General features: G+C 41.9%; 1 protein-coding gene across 1 annotated transcript; it reads left to right on the top strand.

The window, feature by feature from the left end:
- The first annotated feature begins 8,638 nt into the window (after positions 1-8,638).
- Positions 8,639-18,852, top strand: PTGER4 (prostaglandin E receptor 4). The gene is made up of 2 exons (XM_058824072.1): positions 8,639-9,487; positions 16,728-18,852. Exons 1-2 carry the CDS (start codon positions 8,654-8,656, stop codon positions 17,319-17,321), a joined length of 1,428 nt encoding a protein of 475 aa, XP_058680055.1. The 5' UTR covers positions 8,639-8,653; the 3' UTR covers positions 17,322-18,852.
- The last annotated feature ends 1,569 nt before the right edge of the window (positions 18,853-20,421 follow it).

The raw sequence follows: 20,421 nt of genomic DNA, 5'->3' as shown, positions 1-20,421 counted from the left end.
TGTGTATTATTTAAAACTATTACCTATCTACATTTCTAAAGAGAATGAAGTTCATTTTTTGTTCCAGTCTGTAACTCTACCATAGCCAAATGTCAGAATAATGAATAAGATATATAAATTTAAGAAGCATCTATATGAATATTCACTTAAAACATCTCTAAATATTACTAAGCTAATACATATATTTAATAAATGGTGAACTGTTGTTATGGAGAGCAGTGGTACAAAGCTTACTTATATTTAAAAAATATTAATTGACATTCCTCATCTGTGTGACAAGCTTACAGTGTCAATTAACCAGCGTTATTGCTTTGCAAATTGCTTACCAGTGAAACAACAAAAAGTACAAACTAAATACTTTGAATCAACTATTAATGGGTCTGTCTCCTTCAAAATTATTTCCCCTTTGAAAGGCAACAAAGCCCACAAGATCAGAAGGGCCTGGCAAGTGGCAAATCTGGCACTAACACTATATATGACTTTGGAAAAGCTGCCCTGGGTTCCTCCTCCTTCTTTTGTCTGTCCAATGTTTAGACAAAAGCGATCTTGGATGGGTATTCAGGTCTGGAATCATCCCATATTAGCAAAATAGCTTACCAAAGTGCCTGCACTAAGAGATTAATTGCTTATGCTTCTTGTAAAATTGGTAGACAGCACAACATGTCTTCTCCAGACCCATGCAAAAGTTTTTCTATATTCCTTTGATCATGTAGAATATTGGCGTAAAAAATGGAAGCAATTTAATTTTGGTTATACCTGTATTGCTCCAAAATAAAGAATTCAGACACATTATTCATCCCTCATATAGTTAGGGCATTTTTACCCAAGAAGTAGAAAATTATAAGTAGAAACCAAAAATGTGTCATTTCTGAAATTCAAAACTAGAAAAGGAGGGGAAAGTCTGTAACACAGAGGGAGACAGCTAGATGTGAATTACAGACCTATCAGAAAGCAAGAAAGCAGGAAAGAAAGCAAGAAAGAAAGCAAGAAAGATAGAAGTCCTGTGAAGCTCCCTGTGCTTCCCTGGAGCACCACAGGGAAAGCTCCAGGCGATAGTAATGCCAAAATCAAGCTAGCCATGGAAGCATAGACATGGTTGGCACTGACCATATTCACAGGTTTCTTACAGGAATGCTCCTTTTATGACTTTTTTTTTAAAAGCAAATTATACAGAAATTTAAGATTAAAATATACAGCATAGTATTAATCATATTACACCTCTTACTAAGATAAATAAGAAGATAAATATTAGTATATTCTTTTTAGAAATCAGGCAAAATAAGCCAATATCCATGAAGAGCTGAAACACTGCTTTGAATGGAAACAAATTCTGAGTAACAGGCCTTCACTGAAAGGTAGCAACTGAACAACTGTGGATCCTCACATCTCTTCTGCTATCCTTTCAAATATTCAGCTCTCACTCATGCTCTCCTGTCAGAAGAGTTTCTGCTGCACCTCAGGACTGACAGCCATAAAAGTCACTTCAGGACTGCTTCCTGATGACTGATGTGAAATAAAATATCACAGAGGAGAAGACCACAGAAAGAGCATCCCCCAGTCCATACCCACTGCCAGTGGGCAGAGCAGGGAGCTGCTGCAGGTGGATATTACCATGACAAACTGCACACAAACATCCTCCTCAACAATAGCTACAGCAGCAGTGGGTACAGTGGCAGAAAGGGCTTTCAAGAAACTGTAAACAAGCCAAACGCTCTTCAACTAGAGTGATTTTATGTATTTGAAATAAAAAAATGCTTCATGTTGTAGCTACTTCACTAGCTGACAAATGAAAGTGAAATAGCTCTTAAGCTGATAATGCAACTGTTCTCACAAGCAAACTTCAGTAATTCTTGAAGGGCAAATGAAGCCCTTGGTAGCAGGACAGAAATGGGACTACTGTTGAATTTGGCTGCCTTTTCCAGTCCCAGCCTAAGAACATACCATAGCCTAACAATATGTTTTAGTATTTGTTAATCAGATGAGGTCAGTCTATTGAAGTTAATTTTTATTGCCCTATCTAAAACAAGACGAAATGGGAATCATTAAGTTACCTTTCCCAATCATTCCTTCAACACACCTAGCTTCCTAGAGGATAAACTACCCTCTGCTGGAATAACAGAGAATTTACAGGCATGAAAACATTTCCTTGAAAACTTCTTTTGGACCTTCTTAAAAACATTCTGCTGCAAATACAGTTCGTCACTTGTTGTAGACTTACTAAAACTAGAGCTTATTCCAGTGATTTTGCAGCCAGTGTCCTCTTAGTGAAAGATAACTGACTCACCTAATACATGAATCATTCCCACAAAATTAGCCTTTTTTTCAGGCAGCTTTAGTAGATTTTTCTAAGAACCAAGCTGCTGAGTAATGGATAATATCCACTAACTTCCTGGTTTCTATTATTTTTCTTGGTCCTGGAATCTTTCAGAATTCAAACTTAATGTAACATAATTCAGCCCACGCAAGAGTTGATCGCACATAGTAGTTACACAGTGTACAAACCGTTTTTGAACTGCAATAGCAAGCATTAAAGAAAAGAAATAAATCTTCCCCAAGGAGCCCAGACTTAGAATTTATCCAGATAATTCTTCCATCAGGTAACAGAAGAGCCATTGCACTTCACTACTAGCTGCCAGTCCATCCTGACAGCTGGAAACACTTTCAAATCCAGTCCCACAATGGGCAGGATGGTACAAGAAGAAACTTCTATTAAACTTTCAGCTGGTTGTAACTCATATCTGTCCTCAAATCATATGCCCAAGCCAGCCCTCATACTGTAAAGGTACCACAGACTCAGTACATAATACTGACGGTTTCTGCCCTCTTTCCAAAATGGTCCCAGTACCTTCATGGAAGGTAATTTCACCTCAAAATTACTGACCATCTTCTTGGACCACTTCGCCAGGATAGACACAGAAAACAATTTGTACACAGACAATATATTTTCCATAGAAACTACAGTTTATTTTACATGGAGGTGTTGAACAAAAACGAAGCCAAGTATGACAACAGAGAAAGGAATGCTACAAAACCATATAATGAGTTAACCACTTCCATGACTGTTAAACCAGCTGCAAAAATCACAGGTCCACTGATTTCATCGCAGGTGCCTTTGGTACAGAGTTTTTAATACCCAGTAAAAGTTTCAACTTTCAAACAGAAATGCAAAGCTCTGTTTCTTTCTTCAAATCCATAGAAGATGGGTGTATATCACACCCTGACATGATGCTATCACACCACCAAAAAAAACCCCCCAAAATAACCATGAGAAAACCTGATACTTTGCTTAAATTTCTGGCACACAGATACTGTCACAGAACTGCAGTCAGGATCTTTGGAGAGGGTCTTCAGTCCTACGATCTCTCATGGAAAATGTGCAGAACAGCTAGACTGGAACAGGAGCTGCCACACGACGGTTTCCTGTGCAGTGCAGGGCTGTTTCTGCTTCCACCACAGCTGCCAGCCACAGGACCTGCTCACAACAAAATGAAACAGCACACAGCATCAGCCACGGAAAGTTTAAAAAATACAAAACAATTCCAATTACTAATACTAACAAAGCATATTCTAAAGCACCCATGCAACTCACCCAGTATATATTCTAAAATACGAGTTTCTTCAGCAAAGGTAACAGTTTGTGCCAAAGTGGAATTTAACTCGAAACATCTTTTTCCGCATAGGATCTGGCTTAGCTGGCTACATGTAACACATCAGGTAACGCCTGAAACAGTCAAAAGTCCTTTAAGGGCTCTAAAAAAAGAAAATATGTTGGCAGCTATTTATCAGTGCTCTTCTATGAACTTCCCATTTCTGCTGTTGGCCTCTGAAAGGCAAGTAAAAACTGCCAACTTAAAAATAAATAAATAAATAAATAAATAAATAAATAATACAGCATAAGAAACAGTTGAAGGACAATCTATTTTAACGTACACTGTTCCAAATAAACAGATTAAAAAGCCAAATTTAAGTATTTTAAGCATTTTAGCAACTAATGTAGACTTCATAACTGCTAAAATAGAATTGTGAACTAGCACAGTTATGGGCGTTATTACAGAGGAAAAACCCAGTGTGCTGCAAAGATTAAAAGATTAACAGCATCGTTTACACAGTCAAAAAAACCCCAAAGTTCAGTAGCATGATTGACTAATACGGAGCACATGACTGTGGAGTGAATTACAGAGCTGTGTCACAGGCAGTGTCCCCCGGGGGTGCACCCCTGGGTCCCCTGGCAGTGGCATTTGCAGCTCCTCTCTCCTGGACAGGCATGCAGCAGGAAGAGCAGGAATGGGACAGGACTGACCTCACTCCCCGCCCTGGAAAAGCCCACATTCATCACAGTGCCAGAAGTGCTAGTAATAATTCTAGTAATATTAGTAATAACTAGAATTCTTTAAAAAAAACCCTAAAAAAAACTAAAAAAAAAAACCAAGACGAACCAAACTGTTACCATCTGTGATGATTTTATACAAAAGTATGAGGGCAGGAAAATACTCTATGTTTTAAAGTATAAAATTTTTATTGACTTGCAATGCTACTTCTATTCAAGTGGCATTACAGAATTCCCCAATTCCTCTGAAACAGTTTTTCAGCTTACTCCTTGCTTAATTTTTCTCTTCTAATTATTAATTAAAGACTGTTGTGTAACATTTGGTTCAGTCTATCTCCATTGTCTATTAATAATGATTTTATTTTGGCACACAGACAGAATTTACTCTAGCAGTTGTTTTTTTTCCTGAAAAAAACTTCATGTATCAAAAGCACGACAACAAAAATTAAGCAAAAAACCCCCAGAAATAAAGTTTTCCCACAGCCAAAGTTTCCACGAAAGGAGAAAGGCTGACAAATTCTTCAATAAGTCAAGAATGTTACTGAACTCCAAACATGCAATGGGAGTTTAACATGCAAAATGCTTTTCAGGCCTGCAGCACGCTAAGAGCAGTCCCAAGTTTCCAACATTGGCTGTATACACACTTCCACTGCCTGCTGAAGACATCACTCCTCTGGAAGTGAAGCTCATAGAAGCACTGCCAGAAAATACCCATCAATTCACATGTCTACATGGCCCTTTCAGTATAAAAATCACAATTGCAAACAGCAGAAAGCGCTTTTCATAGTTATTTTTTGGCTATGTTCCAGCTGCCCCTGAGCAATGCAGGTAAGGTTTTAGAACCCTCAACCAGCTAAAGGAGATAGAAGGGATACCACGTGGCAGCTGAGACAGGCTGAATAAATATGTCATGGAAGAAAAGAAGTCAAATATTTTAATTAAAATCTTTCATCTAGCTAGAAATATGACCACAGTTATTTATATATCTCAACTGATCAAGCTACAGTAGTTGACTCGTGTGTCACAAATAACCTTCTAAAAACTGTAGCATTATCATCAGGAAAAGTTTATTTGGAGACAATTAAGAGTCCTAATATTTTCTAATCTAGGATTTTTGAAATTCATTGGAGGTTTTTTCCATGAATGATTACTTTTCGAAGCTTTTATTTTTAATTTGTGATATTTGACTTCTCACGTAAGTGGTTTCCTCACAAACAGAAGTTCTTTGGTGGTTACTCAATGCTACAACGTGTGACATTTCTACTATGAGAGGATGACAACTCGTGTTACAAGTGGAATTTCTTCATTTTTTCAGTTCCACTTCAGTTCCACAGTATCTGCTTTGCTCTGAAGAATAAGGATTTCACATGATTATGCTTTTCATCCTGACTAGGAGTTCTATATATCAAAACCATTCGTTCAGTGGGAAACTCCCAAAAGTTACTGTATTTTTCTAATAACTCTGAAAGCTAGACAATAGGTAGACACAGAAAGCTCACATCCCCAGAAACCCATCCCACAGCTGTGTGACTGATTTCTATCCTATTCTCTAATTAAAGAACTAACACTATCAGTTCCACAAAACTGATCATACTATCCTTGCACTCAAAGCTATACTTTTTTGTACAGTTCTCTGAAGCTTTTTTGGGTTGTGGTTTTGTTTTCTTAATGTTGCTTCCTCATTGATTTTCCTGACTTTCCTGTACTTTTTAGTTAGTTCTTAGGGTGTATCCATTATAAGACAGACCTTATAGAACAAAAGATAGCATTCACTCTTTCACACCCACATTCATGTACACACACACACACACACATAGAGAAGGGCCTGGGCAACCTCTGCTATAGACTAAGCCTTGTTAAGATAAAACATCTGTTATGAGATGGGCAAAATACCTTATAAGATGGGATGTGAAGATGAGAAAGTAAGTGAAAAAAAGGCAGCGACAAAGAAACAAAAATAATTTCCTCTGCCTTTAGTCATGCAGAAGTTTTGAACTGCTTCAGGGCAGCAAGGAAGTTCTTTTTCCATACTGGTAAATATTGCTGAACATGTGTCAAATTAATCCCAGATAATGGTCTCTATTGCCAGAGCTCCGAAGTCCTGGTGTATGAAAAAAGGACTGTTGAGAAAGCACATGCAATTACACCTCCTGAATTCAGAGCTTGCTCTGCATCTGGGTCAGCATCCCTGCAACAGTCAGAAATTGTTTAAAAGCAAAAACAACCTTTGTGCTGCATTTACTATGGAAATTCTCTTGAAGTACTTCTAATTTTCTTCTGATAGTTAGGCAAATGTAACTGGTCAACCTCTACTCCCACTCCTCTGTGCTTGTGACAGAATGACTTTCTAATTTTGTAAAAAATAAAGAGCCACCAAAATGTAAGCAAAAGTGCTGTTTGTTTTCTCTGAGCAGACCAGATCACCACCACTGCTATAATTTATTTATCCCTATACATGTTAAGTAAAAATCAAGGTTTTTTCTAAAACTGCATTTTACTTTTCAAAACAGTTAGATAACAACACTAAATAAAAAGCTGATCAAATAAAAACTAGCTTTTTTTTCCTTCATGTCTGCCCATATAGCACTGAAAACTGAAACTTAGATCTCTTTCCCATAGTACAAAATTATCCTCATATATTTTGTTCTGTCAGTACTTCTGTCATCAGCATATTATGATGTTATCATGACTTTACTGATAGCAAGTCCACAGGCATCATTTTCATAGGCTTAAAGGAAATAAAAGAGATGGAAGATGATAAGACTGACAAATAATAGACTTTTATAATACATTTTGCCTTTGCACCAAAGAAGAGATTCTTCTAAGGATACCAATGTTGTGTTTTGGGACAGAGGTTTTGTGCTCTTTGTAGCAACTAATGTCACCAAGTGTACAAGGGCAATAGACCAGCAGGTGTGAAATTCAGCATGACAATGTGAAGCTTCATCCCTGAGCCAGAAGTGAGAGCACAGGTCACTAGCACAGAAACTCCCATGGCCATACTTGTGGTTGTAGGTCTTGTATGGACATTTCTGGACTAGGGACTATCCCACCACCATCACCGCTCGGGTGAAAGCTTCACAAAGGCACTGCATAACGTGACTGCTGTCCTTCCATCAGCCCAGATAAGACTGGCTATAATCGTAAGGCTCAGCCAGCAAGTGTAACCCTATTTCCAATGCACACACGATCGTCTCACAGTCAAGACCGAACAAATTCTCGGTACAGACACACAAATGCATGCCTTGAACGTACACTTCCTGTGCTGGGACCCACACTAACAGAGGCCAGGAACAGGCAGCACAGCAGATCTTCCCCTGGGCAGCGGACACGCCGCCCCGATGCCGGAGCATCGGCTGCCGCTCGCCCTGTGCGGTGTCTCACTGTCGCACCGCGCCCCTCTCTGTGCTGCGCGGCCGGGCAGCCCGGGGTGACACGGGCTGGGGCCGGCACACGGACAGCGGGACCCTCCCCGGCTCCTACGCTAGAGCGCGGCGGGCCGGGCAAGCGGCAGCCCCGCTCGGCGGCAAACGCCGTCCGGGAGCGGCCCTTTGGGCGGAGCAGCCCGCGCTGGCACCGCGGGGCACACGGGCCGCCCGCTCGCACAGGTGCCCTCGCCGCCCCCGGCCCGGCCCGGCCCCCGCCCGCCCCGGCCCCCGCCCGCCCCGCGCAACCTGCCCTGCCCTGCCCTGCCCGGCGCGGCCAATGGGGCGAGAGGGCGGGGAGCGGCGGCGGAGCGGCCCGGGCCGCCCCCGCCCTCCGCGGCGAAACTCGGCGGGAGCGCCGCGGGGACTGAGACGGTGCCCGCGCCCCGCACGGCCCGCACCGCGCAGCGCACCGCCGGCGCACCAGGGGATGAGCCGCGCTTACCGAGCTCCGGCACCTTCTCTCGCCGCCCCGAGGGCACCTGGAGCCGCCGCCCCAGCGCCGCGCTGAGCCCTCCCCGGCGTCGGTGCGAGCGAGAGGCGGTGAGGCGGCTCCGCTCGGCTCGGCTCGGCTCGGCTCGGGCCGCCCCGATCCCCCTCCGGGCTGGGCGCGGAGCGCTGCGGCAGGAAGAGGCAGCCCCGGCTCCCTCGGCTGCGGTCGGTGGTTGACGGACGGCACCCCGGTTCGGACTCATTTTAGGACCTTTTTTTTTCTTTCTTTCTTTACCTGAAACAAACCACTTTTTCTTTTTTTTTTTTTTTTTTTTTTTTTTTTAATAACTTCTCGCGCATTTGAATTTTTGCTTTCCCACTATACAACCCTCTCCCGTGCCTTTCTCGGCTTCTCCTTTTCGGACCCGATCTTGCCGTCTCTCAGCTCGCCAGCTGCAGCGTGGGCATCATGTCTTTCGACCCCACCACCACCATGTCACCTACGAACGGCTCGGCCAACGGGACCGCCAGCGGGGCCGAAGGCGGGAAGCCCCCCACTATCCCCACTGTCATGTTCATCTTCGGCGTGGTGGGCAACCTCATAGCCATCGTGGTGCTCTGCAAGTCCAGGAAGGAGCAGAAGGAGACCACTTTCTACACGCTGGTCTGCGGACTGGCGGTCACAGATCTCTTGGGGACTTGCCTGGTGAGTCCGGTCACAATTGCCACTTACCTGCAGAACCGATGGCCAGGAGGAGAGGCACTGTGTGAGTACAGCTCCTTCATCCTCCTCTTCTTTGGTCTCTCTGGCCTCAGCATTATCTGTGCCATGTCTATAGAGAGGTACCTGGCCATCAACCATGCCTATTTCTACAACCATTACGTAGACAAGAAGCTGGCAGGGCTCACACTCTTTGCCATCTATGCTTCCAACGTGCTGTTCTGCGCCCTGCCCAGCATGGGGCTCGGCAGATCTACTTTGCAGTACCCTTGCACTTGGTGTTTCATAGACTGGCGAACAAACGTGTCCACCCATGCAGCATATTCCTACATGTACGCGGGCTTCAGCTCCTTCCTGATCCTGGTGACTGTGATCTGCAACATCCTGGTGTGCGTGGCCCTCATTCGCATGCACCGCCAGTTCATGCGACGCACGTCCTTGGGGACAGACACCACCTCCAGCCGTTTATCTGACTTTCGCAGGCGCCGGAGCTTCCGTCGGATGGCTGGAGCAGAAATCCAGATGGTTATTCTGCTCATTGCCACTTCCCTGGTCGTGGTCATCTGCTCCATTCCTCTGGTGGTGAGTAACATCATGCAACCCTTCTTCTGTTCCATCACCCTTACTTCAGAATATTTTCTTCTCCTAGTCTATGTTTGTCAAACAGATTCCTGTTGGATTAGGTGCTTATTTGTGGCACCTGCAGTTGGTGTCACAAATTGTTACAAAAACTCAATGGCTGCTAGCATACATGCGTGGTATGAGAAAGTTGAGTAGATTTACATTTACACAAAAAGAAACCTGCTTATCCCAAGACCTGGAGTCCTTTACCTTTTACTTGATTAAAATAGAGTGCCAAAAATCTCAATAATCATTTCACTGTTTAACTGGAATCCACATAGTAAAATCCTGAGTGCTAATGACACTTTAAAGTTCACCTGCAAAATTAATTTGTGATAAGTGAGGCTTGGGGCTGGCCTGGCTGTTCAGTGTGTTTTTAAAATGTGCATGCTGTTGCTCTAGGGTGCAAGAGTCCCTGATGTGTAGAAGGAGGACAGAGTTGTGTTCACTTGGCACTAGCAACATACAGAGCTTTTCACAACCAAAACCTAAGCTAAACTTCCACTCCTCGGGGATTCCTGCCCCATCTCTGGGGTAGATCCCACAGGCATCCTTTCAGGAGTTCCCCGCACAGTGGGAGGAGTGAACTCAGTGGAACCACCTGTCGGTGTGTTGCTCACTGAAATTAGTGTTGGAGGAATCTGGGCCCCATAAGCCTTGAGATCACACTGAAATGTCAGACTACATTACAACTAACTGTGTGCTCATTTTCTGAAAAGACTGATACAATTAGTGTTATTAAATTAAATACACAGGATCCACTTTTTTCTATTCTTCCACCTTATCTTCAGGAAAGACAAAAAACTCAAATCCACCAGCTATAGGCAGAGTTCTTACTTGCCAATAGCCGTCATAAAGCTTCTAAAAAATCCTATCCTACTCTGGCTCAGAGACATTAAACAAATAGTTGGCTTGCCTTATTTGCCATCTTACAAAACACTGTGTAGGGACTAAAGCAGTGGCTGTCAGACAGAAGGTGTTTTTAGAAGGACTTTTTAAAGGAGGTTTCTTGTCAGTAGGGTGATAACTCTGTCATAGAGAGGGGGTGCCATTTATGTCAAATAGATCTGGCCAGCTGGAGATGCAAAACAGTGAATATCACTGTGAGGAAGTTTGGAGAAGGGCATGTGAACAGGACTCGGTGTCAGCGAGTCTGTCCCCCTGCTCAGAGGAGCTGTGATGACAAGGGTTGGTCGAGCTGCCACATTGCTGACAAACAGGAGCCAGTGCAGTGTGCTGTGCTGCAGCACCAGGGTCCCGGCCGTTGCCAGAGGCCATCTCCTCTCCTTCGGCGTTGTCACTTGTGAGTGGCTAGGTGTGACCGAGCGTGGTGCCGTGTGTTCCTTGCCTGACATGCAGAGGAGGTTGAGAGGTGCTGCCTGAGCTGCACACAGGGTGTCCCCGGGAGGAGCACATGCCTTAGGCAGAGGAACTGTGCCAGGCTGCCCTGCAGTCCAGCTCCAGAACGGCGGGACTAAGCTGACTCGCGGCACCAGGATGTATCAGGTGGCCAAAACCTCGACAGTACTGCAGAGAAACAGTACTTAATTTGATTAATCTAGCATCAAAACAGCTACTTCACAAGAGAACAATATTGCATTTTTAAAAGAGGTGCTTGGTAAATACAGAGATTGAGTTCTCTGAATTAAATACATTGTCATACTTAAGCAGCTTCAGAAAACAAGCTAAGCCTTATCCTGTAGCAAAGCAGCAAGAGAAGTGCTGAGAAGTCTGAATGTGAAATGCAAAATGAAATAGTTTATATTCATTTGCACCTAGGCGGTCTTTTAAGTAATACTTTAGAAAAAAAAAGGAGGGGGGGGGGGGCAGGAATCAAGAGGGAGGGTTTACCAGAGAGTGAACTGGATTGTTGAGAGTTAAAATTAATGAACCTGGGTAGGGCAAAAGGTTTATTATTTAAACGCTAGCTAGTGAAAAACTTTTATATAGCAGAAGTATGTGAAGGTGCAGGTGATAAAGTTGTATAGCTCTCCCAGACCTTGATTTCACTTCATACAGAGGCAGTGTTACCTTGGGAATGTTCACATAAGTTAGCTTTTACCTGGTAAAGCAGTATGTATTTTCTCTATCTAAAATGACGTAAGAAACTCATTTCATTTAGATGAATGACTAAAAATAAAAGGAAGTTTTTTCTAAAAAAAACAAACCCAAATAACCACATATATACACATCATCACAGTGTCCAGTGTTGTTAAATTTCCTCATTGTTAAGTACCTTTTTTAAGTCTTTTGTCTCCCTCTGTGGGAATAAGCCACAGCCACTTGTGCTGCTTTGTGCCATGGTGAACTGCCAGGTATGCTGCTGTGTTAAGCCCTCTGGACGCATGGACACTGAGGTTAAGAATGGGGAAACTCAGAAAAGTGACACCCTTATAGTATAAATCCCTAGAAAGAGCCACTAGGCGAGGTAGGTAGATTACTAATATAGACTAATACGTACTAATGGACTTACATTTTCATGACTCGGAGGAGTTTTAAGGAGTCCTCAGGTCAGCCTGGCAGTCATCAAGAACCATAAAAGTGATGCCAGCATGATTCAGATACACAAAGCAGGCTCAGAGGGTGCTTTGTGACTTAAGTTTTTCTTTTGATGAGCTGACTTTGCACTGATGATTTCAGCTCAATAAACCATCAAGTAAGCCAAAGAAAAGCAACTTCTGAAAGAGACACATAAACTTTTAACATTTTAGAACAAACACTTTCTAAGATAGTAAGATAGGAGATAGGGTCAATCCAACAGGAGTCACTTGTTATGGTTTGATAGAAAAAAATTTCAAGACCTGAAGTATTAAACAGCCCTGAAATAACTGAGTCAGAGATAACAGCAGATTTTAATAATGAGATGCTTCAGCATATGATTTCCATGTAGGGTAATTTAGAGTTTTAGTGATTATTCATAAAACCTGCAAAAGTTTAAAGTAACAAGTGCTGTAACAAAATTATAGGGGGCTATGCAAAATGCTGAATGAACTTGAGAGAAGGCTGAATAAATATATCGAGGAAAAAAAGATGAATGAAAAATAGATTTGTGAGGGAAACTTTATATAAACTGGTGTGTTCTCAGTGTGCAGAAGGGGATGTGAAAGACATGAATCTGACAATAGTTTAAAAATCAAGTAAGAAAAGCACGTAACTTACGTGCTGACTCGTGTCTTGACTCCACACGGCTTATGTCATCTCTTAAAATATTTTGAGCTTTTTAGAAGTTAGAATTGCATAGTGTAAAATGTAGGGAATAAGCTATATTATGAGGGATTTTGTCAAGAAGAGAGCAGAAAGTTTTATCTGGCCTTTCTGAAAACACCAGGCTGTTTCAAGAGTAAATAGGCACACACTACTCAAAGTCTGGAATTCATTCCAGCAGTCTGTCAAATACTCTTAAAATTTTTAAGTGTGTGATCTTCTTCTCATTCTGACCACTGAACATTGTTGTTGAGTTATGGTGATATGAAGAATAAAACATAATATTTCAGGGTGTACATCTTGTTGATTACATTAAATGATTAGGATTTTCTAACTTGATGTTTAATTGATCTAATTGGCTTGGCTTGGCTGGTTTCAACTTTTGAGTATCAGGGACTGTCCGTGACCAACTGCAAGGTGTCAGGCGTGATTTTTTGGCAGCAGAGTAGTCACCAAGCAGACAGTAAGATCTTGAAGGGCAAAGGTTATTGGCTTGTGGAGCTGCAAAACTTGTTCCTGCTTACTATCATATGTTTTTTTAATTTATCATATCAGCATGTGGGGAGATTCTGAGGGCAGGTGGAAGCTGTGGAAACAATTACAAGTGTGACTGTAACTATAAAAGTCACTTTATAATGCTTCATAGGATTAGGAATCATGACTTGCATCTGTAGTTAGTAAAACGGAAAAGCACAAACAGCACAAGGACTCTGATCCTACAAGTGCCTGTCTGGAGCATAAACTTGAGATACCTTCGAGCTGTGTAGTTCTTAATTGCAAATAAACTGCTATTACTCTTAAGATATATTGTCTGAATTCTACAGCTGCAAACTTAATATACAAACCCTATTTTTTCGAGATCTGAATTGTTCTAGTTTGCTTCCTTTTTTAATTAGGATTTCAAATTGCACAAATCCAAGCATCAGATTAGATAATTTAATTAGCATCGCATTCCACTTACTTGGCACTTGCTTAGAAGATGACAGGCAATATCTTTTATTGTGCTGCCTCCTGCAGCCGAGGACTTGTAGCCAAAAGAGGGTACATCTCTTGCTGTAATTTTAAGTGATCCATTACTAAATGTTGTTTCACCAGTAAGTAAAGAAGGATAAGACGTTCCTACACAGATAAATTTTTACTCTATTGTGACTAATGTAAGAAAACAATAGGTCTTAACTGATAAATGCATATGACATTCTGGGGAATCCATTTTCTATGGAACTCTTCTGGGAAGTAGAAACAGTTTTGTACAATCAGAGTTTTCACTGACTAGGTCCACTCTGTGAATCGTTAACCTCCACATGCTGCTTAGCTGTCAAAAGGAAATACAACTAGCAGAAATAGCATAAAAAAGGTGTCCTGTACCATTAGCAATAATCCTTTTCAGCCAGAGTGAACACTGGGAGACATTTTCGTCTTTCGATAAAGTCTGCCAGGTAGCAGAAAGAGGTGGAATAGGCACCTCAATTTCACGTGCTGCTTATCAAAAGAACAATCCGACTATTAAATCACTGATGTGTAACTATAGCTCTGAGTTTAAGAAAAAAAAATGTAAGCTAGGTCTCCAGGTTGAATTGAACTTTGTATTTCTTTAGCTGTCTTCAAAGTGTGCCTTCTGGTTTTTGTATGGTGTGAGTGGATTTGCTATACACATTAGGCATATACTCACGTATACATTATACATCTCTGCACATTATATATATATATATACACACACATATTGTACCTATGGACACGTACATTATACATATCTACACTTTATACACATACACACATACATACTGCACATATACACATACACATTATACGTGTCTACACTTTACACACATAAGCACATACATATTAAACATGTGTACACGCGCACCTCATACATATATTCACATTTTATACATGTACACAAATGTTATACAAAGACCCGCACCCGCCGCGGGGCAGCCGCGCCATCTAGCGGTGTTGCCTGGGAGCAACAACTTATTTGTCAGTAATTTATTTAATAATCCTTTATTCACAGCATAAATAGGGAAAGCTGCTTACAGAACAAACAGTCAAAGTCTTAAATAACATAATAAAATTAAGATCTTATAAATAAAATTATAATGAAAATTAATAATGAAAAGTACAATTTTTTTCTGAATATAATTTATATTGTCTGAAATAGTTTAAAACAAAGTCAAATATTAAAAGAAGGAGGAGAGTTTTTTAACAATTTTTTTTTCAAAAGCCATAAAAATAGGTTAATCATGCATAGGAATACCCTTTGAAGCACCTGAAGGGCATGTTTGGCCTAACAGATCAATAAGAAAAAGAAATTAGTAGTCAGAAAGACATCTGCAGCGTGATAAATCATTATAAAAGTAACTGTGGATAAAACTGGTATCACTATATTGCTTTATAAATTCAATATTTTCCCATATCTTGAGTTCAGTAGGTTACCCATAAACCTAGGGAAAAGTACTGAGAAAGGAAATATACTCAATCATCACTTTGACAGTCTGTTTGAGAGAGACTGTAGGTGCAGGGCTTCCACAGAGGAACTCTGCGTTATTCTAAGCATACCATTGATAGCTTTGGAGACTATCCCATCTCTGAATACTGGCAAGGCTGAATGCCACCACATTGCCCTCCTGCAAGAAAATTTCTCAAGAATTGAGAAATTTTCCATCAGACTTGGATGGCTTCACATGGAGGACTTGTGAGAGCTGAGCTAATTTGGCTCATTTATTTAAATTCTTGCTTGCCTCCATGACTGTAACCTCATCACTAGGCAGGCCTTGATTCATTTCAGGAGACAAGGATAAGATTCTAAAAACCTCATAATTTTGCTACTAGATTTTTACTGTATCAGATAAATATATAATTAAGGGATCTATTTTGACTAACCTGAAGGAGCCTGAAGTAAAGAGAATCTTCCATTATTAACTTTCCAGTGCCTTTCCTAAGCCTTTCTCTAACTGGACACTGCTTAGGTCTTGCTAAAATGGAGAACAGCTATTTGAGACTAGTCAACACAACAAATTCCTGTGATGCCATTGTGGACTGTACCTTACAGCAGCATTTTTTAAAGTGGCTTCTTAACAAGGAGAGAGACAGCTGAAGAAAAACTAACAGAGTAAGCTGAAGAATACATTTCTATGTAGAAAACAGGGCCCTTCAGTTTTAAAATTTGTGCATGATAAACTAGAATTGCTAATTAAATAGTCACTTCACACATCAACTTCAACTTAAACTCTTAAACTCTTGACCATTTCATCAGTATTTTTGTAAGTAAAACCAAAATGCTGGCTGTACAGGAGAAAAGTGTACTCTAGTCCAGTGCTGAAATAATCTCATTATCTTGGCCAGTTAAAAATCTCCTAGCTGGGGGAGTTGTCTTTTTGGGGGTTTTTTCCTCCTTTTCCTTTTTTACATTTCTATTTTTCTAAACCATGCTGCAGCAAGCAAACACTTCTGATTATATAAACAGTTCCAGTAAGGACAGGTGCCAGGAAAATACATTTCTAAACTTGGGAATCGACAGCTCAGGACTTGCCTACAGAGTCTGGTGTACTTGGATTATCATGTGTGTTTCAGTTCCTTTCTAAATGATTATTGTTAGAGGAACTGGTCAGGTCTCCCCAGTCACTTACCTCTTTGCAGGTTGCATGAGATTTGAGGTATACCAAGGAAGCAGGATACAGGTCTATGTCTTTGTTCCTGGGAAATTTTAAAGATGCCAGCCAAAATTTGGAGGTTCAAGGATTAAATATGAGGTGAAGGAGAGAAAAAAAGCCAGTCTTTTTCTACATGTAACGACCATGTTACAATTTTCATCTGGTTTTATTTTGCTATTTCCATAGATGAATTCATGGTTGCCAATCTGAGGTGCCTAACTGTGCCAGCCTGCTCTTCTGTTGTAGGTTACACCTGCAAATCTAGATCTCTGCTTTGAAGTGTAAGCTTTTCTATCCTGATGCAATTATATAATTTTGTCTTCCTTTCCCCCCTTCTCCTTGGGTAGGTCCGTGTCTTCGTGAACCAGCTGTACAGGCCGCAGTCGGTGGAAGATGTCAGGCAAAACCCTGACCTGCAGGCTATCCGCATTGCCTCGGTGAACCCCATTTTGGACCCGTGGATCTACATCCTCCTCCGCAAGACTGTGCTCAGCAAAGCCATCGAGAAGATCAAATGCCTCTTCTGCCGCATCGGGGGGGCTCGGAGGCAGCACTCGGGGGGCAACTTCAACTGCGTGGACGGGCGCAGGACCTCGTCGGCCGTGTCCAGCCAGTCGCCCTCGTTCATCTCCCGCGAGCTGAGGGAGATCAGCAGCACCTCGCAGACGCTGCTGTACCCCCCGGAGCTGAGCGAGAGCGGCGCCGGGGGCCGCGCGTTGCTGCCGGGCCCCAGCGCCAGCTCGGCGCAGTCCGACACCACGTCCGTACGGACGCTGCGCAGCTCCGACACCTCGGACTCCTCACAGGGACACGACTCCGAGAGCGTCTGCCTGGTGAGCGAAGCCAGCTCTGGTGGCGGGGCCAGCTCTGCGCCCAAGAGTGGCCCTCTGCAGGTCACCTTCCCCACAGAGACATTGAATTTGTCAGAAAAGTGCATATAGATAGCTGTGACAGGCATCAACCCTGGGGATACTTCCTGGTTCATTGGAAAAACTGGTGCAATAGATAGGTGTTCTGCCTGTTCGTGGGAGGAGGGGTTCAGCTGTGCCTCAAAGGGCTATTTTTGTCTTGCTGTGTGATGGGTACGTTTCCTTTAGACTACTGAGGACTGTGTGGAACAGACATTGCACTTGGGCCCTGCATTGGAAATGGTACAAAGCAGGTCTGATGGGACTGGAAACATGAACTGCCTTGTCTTGTAGGACACAGGGGAGCTACTGTGCATGTGGAAATAGAAAGACCCCATCACTTGCTTTTTTTGCTTTTTTTCTTTCCCTTTCCAAGTCTGGTAGAATTGTTATTGCTCCTTTCCCGTGGCTGCTCAGCTATCAAGAGTTTGAGCTTCTGGTACTAGAGCTGAATCTGAGGCAGCTGCTAGTTACTGGACACAGCTACTTTGAGAGCTGCCTGCAGTAGGATTTTAAAGTGTCTCACTAAAGCATGAAAATGTGAATTTTTATCATTGTATATATATCAGGATTGAAAATATTTAAAAGTGTATTCTTCTCTATGAGAAGGTTTGTTATGAATACAAGGTATATAGAAATGATTGCCAGCCTTCTCTTCTCTCAGTATTTCCTGCTGATAAGGCATTCTTAGCTTAGATTTGTTGTTCATGCTAGATTCACAGCTGATGAGATAATTCTTGAGCTGAGAATACATAAGCACTTTCTGAGTGAAATGGGAATATATGCCTTTCTAAGAGAGAAAAAGAAAACACATCCTTCCAGTTAAGAATATTAGTTTTCAGTATATGTATATACTAAAAAAAAAATCCGATTTTATTTATGCTCTGAGAATGTTTTTCTGTGTAACACACACGTGCCTGTCTGAGTACTTTGGCCCACAGTCTGCACACCTTAGGCACACACTTAACATTGCCCATCAGAGTGGTCCCTCTGCTGCCAGGGATACTCCTTACATGTAAAGTTAAGGACATATAGAAGTGCTTTCAATATCAGGGCCTGAAACTTTCAACTCCTGGTTAATAGTCTTAATATTCACTTTAGTTAAAGCATCACTGATGTAATAAAGGTATTTTTTCATAACATTTATCATTTTACTTTAAATAGTAAATAGAATTTTATGACTGTGTAATCTGATACTCCATCAAATAAGTGTATGAAACCATGGAAGCAGAATCTTCATTTAAAATATAGATTATATAGACCTATATCGCAGTCTTAAACACCTTGAAAAGCATTTGTTGCTAGAGTTTTGATGACAAACACATCACCAAAACCAGCTGTTAACCACTGACAAAAAGGAGTTTTGTGTTTTATGTTGTAAGGGTTAGATCTTGTTCCAGAAATACTGTGTATCAAAATAATTCTGTACAGAATTTGGGGGATGTTTTGTCAAATACAAAGCATGTTATGTTGCTTAAAGTGTTTTAGATGTGAATGCTACATTGTAATGAAAATCTTGAGCCTTATGTTGATATGTTTAAGTAGTTGTACCGACCAAAGCAACTTTGGGGATCACAATTAAATGGAAATGTTCTGCTTGATCTCAGATGTCTACATGAGTGCCATTCAGTGCCAACTCCTTGCCTTAACAAGCCTCCCATCTTGGAATGCTTTGCACTCAGCTACTGCCAAAACATACTTTGTCCTGCAAGTTTCCAAAACACCACAGCATGATCACCATCAGCAAGAAGCAGCTGTCTTCAAAACTATCCCCAAGAGCACTGACATAGAGCCACAAAATATCTTTTTTTGAACAAAGACATTTTCCTTTGACAGGGGAGGAGTTGAGCTTGTTTGGCTTCATACATATAGAAACTGAAGTTAAATTTCTACACAAATATTTGCAGCAGCAGCAGCCACTTTACACCAGTTAAGCTGGAGAACAATATTGCCCAAGCTCCTACTGCAGCTACAGATTTGATACAGATCTACAGATAAAAGATCTGCCTGAATTCCTTGCAATTAAACCACCTCACTGTGGTCTGTTGCTTACTAGTGACCAACAAATAGCACAGACTCACCATACTTCCTAAAGCAGGAAATAGCACCTGGCAGAGCAGGAAGGTGGGACTGCCACTGGCAGGTAACACCACATTTACCAATATGCTGCCACACCCTTGCAGCTGGCCCACAGCAGCACAACAATATTATTGGTACTTTATGCAGTGACAGAGTTGAATATCTACAGTGTGTAAGTATTTAAATAAGCAAGGCCTCGCTAGTTTTAAAATTATTTCATTAATATGCCTTTATTACTCCTTGTCATCATTACTAATGAGAACTACATGTGGTGTGAAAGAATTTTAAGCAAGAATAGACCATCTTAAGTAGCTTCCCTTAGCAAATGGGATAGGCCTGAGGTCCGCCTGCCCCCAGGGTTCACAGTGTATCAGTAGTGGACAAGACTCATTGTCAGCATGAACTCCCTCAGAAATTAGCTCCATGATTCCCAAACAGCCCCACTAAGTCTTCTGAGCAGCACTGGAATTGCCTGCCACAGCCCCGTGGCAGTGCACAAAAGCAAAATCAGAGCACCTCTGTTGCCTAGTTGCCAACACAGATGAGCGTTCAGGAGCAGTTGTGCAGGAGAACTGGGCAAGTGTGCCTTTTTATAGGGTGACAGTAGTGACATCTCATTCATCTGCCCCACGGTCCCACTCAGGCTTAGCACCTTCCTCCAGTGCTGACCACAGACACATTACTGGATACATTCCTCAGCCTCCCTGAGCTTAAGAAGTCTAAAATAAGGCTACAAGTTTGAAGAGTCTAATTTGCCACATGGACGTTAAAAGGTTATTTTCTTGCTAGGTATTAGGAGTAGTTTCCTTTCTCACACATCAATATTTCCCTTATGTTCCCAAACCCCAGAGGTCCATATCCCCTCAGAACAGCATTTCTGTGGATCAGAACTCCATCCACATTCCCCACTCCTCTGTGTTCACAGAAAATGTACTGATTCAACAACTTGTCATAGCAAACTTGTATCTCTCAAACTCTGTCCACCCTGCTAGTCCTGTGACTGGCAGTGCCCCTCCCTCACTTCCAGCAGTGTCCTGCCCACACATCCCAGATC

This window comes from Ammospiza caudacuta, chromosome Z, assembly GCF_027887145.1.
Source record: "Ammospiza caudacuta isolate bAmmCau1 chromosome Z, bAmmCau1.pri, whole genome shotgun sequence".
In the NCBI taxonomy this organism is placed as follows: domain Eukaryota; kingdom Metazoa; phylum Chordata; class Aves; order Passeriformes; family Passerellidae; genus Ammospiza; species Ammospiza caudacuta.
The sequence above is the reverse complement of the archived record's forward strand: the minus strand, read 5'-3'. Positions and strand labels throughout refer to the sequence as shown.

Coding starts and splice junctions, on each gene's coding strand:
- PTGER4 (XM_058824072.1), top strand. CDS start 8,654: ATGTCTTTCGACCCCACCACCACCATGTCACCTACGAACGGCTCGGCC. Junction 9,488..16,727: donor TCTGCTCCATTCCTCTGGTG/GTGAGTAACATC, acceptor CTCCTTGGGTAG/GTCCGTGTCTTCGTGAACCA.